Raw genomic sequence first — 5,941 nt, 5'->3', positions numbered from 1 at the left:
GGCTGGTCGCCCTGAAGGAGGACCCCCAGACCGTGCCGGACCTCCTCAGCAGCGACGGCTCGCCTCCAATGTCTCCGATCGATATGGAGACGCAGGAGAGGATCAAGGCGGAGCGCAAGAGGCTGAGAAACCGACTAGCAGCCACCAAATGCCGCAGGCGCAAGCTGGAGCGCATCGCCCGGCTGGAGGAGAAGGTGAAAGTTTTGAAGAACGACAACGCGGGGCTGTCCAACACCGCGTCGGTGCTGAGGGACCAGGTCGCCCAGCTCAAACAGAAGGTCCTGACACACGTGAGCAGCGGCTGTCAGCTGATGCTTACAAGCAAGATGGAGGCATTTTAAACACCAGAGACTACTAAGTGACTGAAAAGTAATAACACTGGAGGCATGCTCTGCATGCACAGCACTGGAATACAGCTGATGTGTTGCACAGGGCCGAGGCTATGTGTAGTCAACTGTGTAGGCTGTTTAGGGTGAAAAGACTGAAAAATGGTACTTCCGGATGCTGGACACCGCTTAGAGGACCATTGATCCCTAGAGACCAGGGAAGCATCCAGACTGACACTTCAGCGGGCACGGGCCCACATGTGGGTTTACTAATGGGAGAGATTATTGTACTTCTTTGTACTTTGTGCAGTTGTCAAGCAGCGCTGCATTTATTCATTGTGTAAATTATTGTTTGCCCGGTTGATCCAGACAAACTAATGATGTCCGATGTTTACAATGTTGTTGTTTTTTTTAAATCTGTGATGTGTATTTAAGTAAAGTGTCTTAAAATGAAACTGAAATGGTGACCCTGAGTGTTTCCTTTATATCATGAGTGAAAACAAATAAGCGCTGGGGGGGTGGGGGGTGGAAGTGGTGTCATTTTATAACCACAACACTTACTGTAGCTCCCAGTGAGGAAGCCCAACATAAACACATTCTGGGTACAGTGCCTTTACGCACAGCGCACAGCCCGCGTACGTAGGCTTTCTTTTTTTCCTAAATACGCACGAGCTTGTCCATATATGGACATGTTGGTGACTATTTCGTCACAGGGGAGGATTTCTGGGAATCCCCGCCCAGGTGATACAAACTAGTTTAGTCTGACTCCCTCCTTGTATTTTATCGACAAAGGCTGCGAGCTTCACGAGGGTGGTGGAATTTCCTTTATTATTAAGCAACTTTGAACAAATCTGCGACACACGAATGGAGAAAAGTGCAACCTGTTATCAGGTCCATGGTAAAAGTTGGTCGGGCTTGTTACATGACAACGGGAATCGGTTAATAATCTAAACAATGTGGGGTTAGTCATCGCGTAAAACACCTCTCCTTCATGACTTGTTTGTATAAGGCTCTTTGGAGAAATGATTCCTATAAAACCACAGCCACATTCCTCATCGTGTCCAAGTCATTAAAGCATATTTGAGGTGTCAGTATAACTGAAAGATCGCACTCCAGGGGAAGTGACAGCGGCTTCAGGAATGTCGGGGGCGTCCCGAGATGCCACGCCGCTTGGCAGAGCAGTAGGCGAGAGTGGGCGTCCGGTGCGCGCAGGAGCATCTGTGTGGATTGACGGAGACATGCGCGCTGCCAAACACAACATTCTGGGACGCATCACTGGCCAAGTATGCGCGACACCAGGGGCCTGAAGTTTGGATACAGCAGGGAAAGTCCCGCTTTAAGTAGATGTGAAATGAGTCATTAAGTACTGGCCCTGTTAACCAACGGTCACCAAACGGCTTCATAGATGCACCAAACAGTAATGTAAGACAGGAGGGGGGAGGGGGGCGACGCTAGGGAGAGCAAATACTCGCCATACTGACAGATGACCACTTTGAGCTTCATCTAGAAAATCTATGTGTGTTCAAGCCAGTCCATGCTTGGACGTTGGCCGAGAGAGAAGTTGTGCGCAAGCTGGTCTCAGGAAAGCCGAAGGGGGATTTCAGACAGCAGTGTGTGACGTACACGTAAACATGACCGCCAGTCTGGACTGAAACGAGCCTCTCTCGGTGAACGCGCTTCAAACGAGTGAGGAGGGAAGTTTGCGGTCTGTGCGCACTCTCACCTCAGGTTGTTTTGGAGAGGAAGCTTTTAACCTCTTTTCATCTGACACCTATTTAAATAGTCGAATTTCCATCAAAAACAACTCCCTTATTTTGTTGCCATGATTGTGGAAACAGAACCGTGCACGCCCACGCGAGCTCTTCTATTCTGTGACTTTTTTCTCAAGAAACCTACATTTCAGGGGATGTACGTTTTTTGAGTTCACTGCCTGTTTTTGCTTTAATGAGCAGTTTCATATAATCCTACATGTTTGTCATGACAATCCGAAGGGCACCACACAGTGTCACGCACCCACAGCACCGTGCTGTGGCCCCGAGGAGGCAAAAGGCTTCATTTATTACTAAATATTCAACAACATCAAGCTCTTCTGCATTCACACTGACACAAAGCTGTTTTAAGTTAAAGAGACTCCAAAATATCACTGCACTGATCAAGTCTCCATTTACACACACACCGCAGATCTGCATATTGGAATGTGTGCACACACTCCAAAAAGAAGCCAAGTGAAGCCATGCTGCTCTCCACACGCCTCGGCCCACAGCCCACACTGAGTGTCTGTGGGAACATCTGTGATGTGAACGGTGACGTCAGAACAGCTCTGGGTGGGTTTATTTTCCTCTCCACAAGCCCCCTTCCCCTCCCACAGGCCTGGCTCGCACTCATTCTCTCCCCCTCTCTGATGTTCTGTTGTCTTCTCGAGAGCATGAATATTCCTCCCACCTTGGCCATCTGAGGTTCCCACAGACGTTGGATCACAACTAGTTTGAGAATAGAGACATGTTCTGTCAGGAGACCTAGCTTAAGGGAGGTCTGCTGCTGCCATCAAACACTATTTGAAACATATACAGTAAATGTAAAATCATCCACATTTTAATAGTCTATATTAAAGCCATGTAATGTTTACATTCAGGGGTCAGTTTATTAGGAACCCCTGTGTCAGACTGACCCAACAGCGAAGACTCCTTCATGAAGGTGAGGACGATCAGTTTGTGCTGCTGTTCAGCTGGACTGGGTTACACTGAGAGATGGTTCTGGTGTTGTGTCCACCCCATTTATAAGAAATACCAGAAACATCTCCCTATTTTCACTTTGAACAAATCAAATGTTAAGAGCCTGTGATCTATTTTAATGATTCTTATGATGATGACAAATTTCAGCTGTCCTATTCATTTCATAGTTTCATGATCTTTCATCAGCTGTCCCATCACAGTGCTGCCAGTAACAGTAACACATCAGGGCCGCTGCAGCAACTTAAGGCAAAGCTGTGACATAATTAACATTAACAACAGGAACTAGCAGGGAAACATCATCTCTGCTGGTGTATGAACTTCACAGAGCAGAGGTCCAGAGAGCAGGCCAACCGAGTTATCCCAGTGAAGGATTGTATAGGCACATGTCTCCATCTAGTGGAATCACTTCAACACAGCAGCTAAAAACACAAAGCCCAAACACCAAAGCTCAAAGTGTTTATTCATCATATGCACAGTTAAGAAACGTGTTTCTCTGTACAATGAAAGTCTTACTTTGCCGTCCACATGAATGCCACAAAATACAAGTGAAATATAAAGTAGATGAGCAATAACAAATCTAAACAGGCAATAACACAAATCTAAGGCACTTTGTAGCAGCAAGTGAAGGGAGCAAATAAAAATACAACACAATATAATGCAGAGAGAATATATGCTACGTGGGAGCTGTGGAGTGTAAATACTCAGCAGTGATTGTGCAATTGTGCATGTGAAAAATAAGCATGTAAACAGTACAGATGGAATTACACGAGGTAGATCCTGAGTCAGCTGTTTAGGAGTCTGATGGCTGAGAGAAAGAAAGACTTTTTCAGTCTGGAGGTCCTGCATTTCACACTCCTGAGCCTCCGACCGGAGGGTAGGGGTATGAACAGTCTGTGCTGGGGGTGGGTGGGGTCCTTGAGGATGGAGGCAGCGTTCCTACGCACCCTGTGGTGGTAAATGTTCTGCAGAGAGGGCAGTGGAGTCCTGGTGAACTTTATCAGTGCCAAGTATCAAACTTAATCATGACTGACACTAGCACCTACTGATACACCGACCAGCCATAACATTATGACCACCTGCCTAACACTGTTTACACAGGAGTCCATGTGTCAGTTGGTCGTGTCTCTCTGCAGCTCACTGTGCATCGTCTGTGAATCCATCTGCTTCCTCTACTGTCAGGAAGAGCACAGATGTGTCTACAGTTCAGTGAAAAACGTATGTAAAAGGAGTGAAAACTGGTGGTGAGGACGAGTTAGAGAGAATTATCTAGACCAGTCCAACAGCCTCACCGCTCTAGGTGTGATATCACCACTACAGCCCCCGACTCTTTCTCTTCATAGAGACCAATGGACAGTGTTTCTCATTTTCAACCATTTTAACAAAGATTCAAATTCATTTTAATCATCTGTGAATTACAAATGGAAGTTAAAAGTTTAATCTACAGTAGGTCAACCTCATCATCAGTGAGCCATGGGCGTCCATGACCCTGTCTCCAGGTCACCGTTTGTCCTTCCTTAGACACTGTTGGGAGGTACTAACCACTACAGACCAACAACACCCACCAAGACCTGCAGACTGGGAGATGCTCTGACCCAGTCATCTCACCATCACGGGTTGGCCCTTGTCAAAGTCACTCTCATCCTTATGCATGGCTGTTCTTCCTGCTTCCAACATGTCAACTTCAAGGACTGAATGTTCACTTGCTGCCTAATATACCCCCCCCTTCATCATAACACAAACACACACTCAGGCCTGTCTTACCTTATCCCAGGTGATTTTTACGTACGTTATTAAATGTGAGGCGGATCATTTTCCATGCCACACCTGACGTTTCCTGTCGTCGTGGAATGAGCCTTAACCAACATTAAAACGTGTGTCTAGTGTTAAAGCTCACTGCGTCAGAAAAGTAGGTCAGCGCGCTCTAACCTTAGCAGTGACAACCCGTTAGCTCGCAGTCCGTTTCCGGTTTAAACTCCGAGCAGGACACAAACACACTGCTTTTCAAGTTCCAGTCATGTTCATCTCTGAAACTCACCAAATGTCGACGCACTGAAAAGTTTCTGGCCTCTAGTAAAATCTCCCGTCACTTCTGAAACCGTTAAAGCTGAAGCGTTAGCTGCTAATGCTAACAAATCATTTCCTGTTCTCCTTCACATTAAAAGCATATTTCTAATTAAAATCGCGTTTCACAACCCTGAATGGCTGTTATTGTAAAGCAATTTAAAATATGTTTAAATATGTTTTAAAGCGGTAGTACAGTACAATTATACACTTAAAACTTTAATTATTTATTTAATAGCGCTGTTGCCTCACAGCGAGAAAGTTCCGGGTTCGAGCCCCGGCCGACCCGGGGCCTGTCTGTGCGGAGACATGCAGCATAGGTTGATTGGTGTTTCTAAATTGCCCGTAGGAGTAATTGTGTGTGAGAGTGCTTGTTGGCCCTGCGACGGACTGGCGACCTGTCCAGGGTGTACCCCGGCTCTCTGGCTGTCCTTGGCTCCAGCCCCCCGTGACCCCGTTAGGGAAAATGGATGGATGGATCTAATTAGGCCACAGTATTGAGGTTCCCTGTGGTGTAGATTATAGGGTGTGATTAGAATCACACAGTACTACACAGTTGCAGTGACGCTGTTCTCTCTGCTGTTTGTTGTCTGTGTTGTTCGTTGTCTCTGTTGTTTAACAGAAAAATGCCAGGTGGAGTGTGGCCGTGGCAACATGAACCATTTCACCTGCAGAGGGCGCACTCTCCCTCTACATCTCCAAACATGATTTGTCTATGTGTTAGTCATGTTTAATGAGATTACTTTAAAGCTAGATGTGTCACATTGTGATAATAATCTGTTTAATGTTGATTAATTTACTCAGTGTGGGCTGTTGGCCTGA

At 46.4% G+C, this 5,941-nt stretch overlaps 1 protein-coding gene and 1 long non-coding RNA gene across 2 annotated transcripts in view; one reads left to right on the top strand and one right to left on the bottom strand.

Moving 5' to 3' along the window:
* Positions 1-347, top strand: part of junbb (JunB proto-oncogene, AP-1 transcription factor subunit b) — a 1,224-nt gene extending 877 nt beyond the window's left edge. Inside the window, exon 1 of the mRNA XM_020623060.1 lies at positions 1-347. This exon is cut by the window's left edge and continues 877 nt beyond it. Coding sequence (XP_020478716.1) covers positions 1-341 — 341 coding nt within the window. The 3' untranslated portion in view covers positions 342-347.
* Positions 1-5,191, bottom strand: part of LOC109973447 (uncharacterized) — a 33,789-nt gene extending 28,598 nt beyond the window's left edge. The window contains exon 1 of the long non-coding RNA XR_002276825.1: positions 5,094-5,191. This is a non-coding gene — a long non-coding RNA (uncharacterized LOC109973447). The remainder of the gene's footprint in view (positions 1-5,093) is intronic.
* Positions 5,192-5,941: the final 750 nt, after the last annotated feature.

This window comes from Monopterus albus, unplaced genomic scaffold, assembly GCF_001952655.1.
Source record: "Monopterus albus unplaced genomic scaffold, M_albus_1.0 scaffold292.1, whole genome shotgun sequence".
Taxonomy (NCBI): domain Eukaryota; kingdom Metazoa; phylum Chordata; class Actinopteri; order Synbranchiformes; family Synbranchidae; genus Monopterus; species Monopterus albus.
The sequence above is the reverse complement of the archived record's forward strand: the minus strand, read 5'-3'. Positions and strand labels throughout refer to the sequence as shown.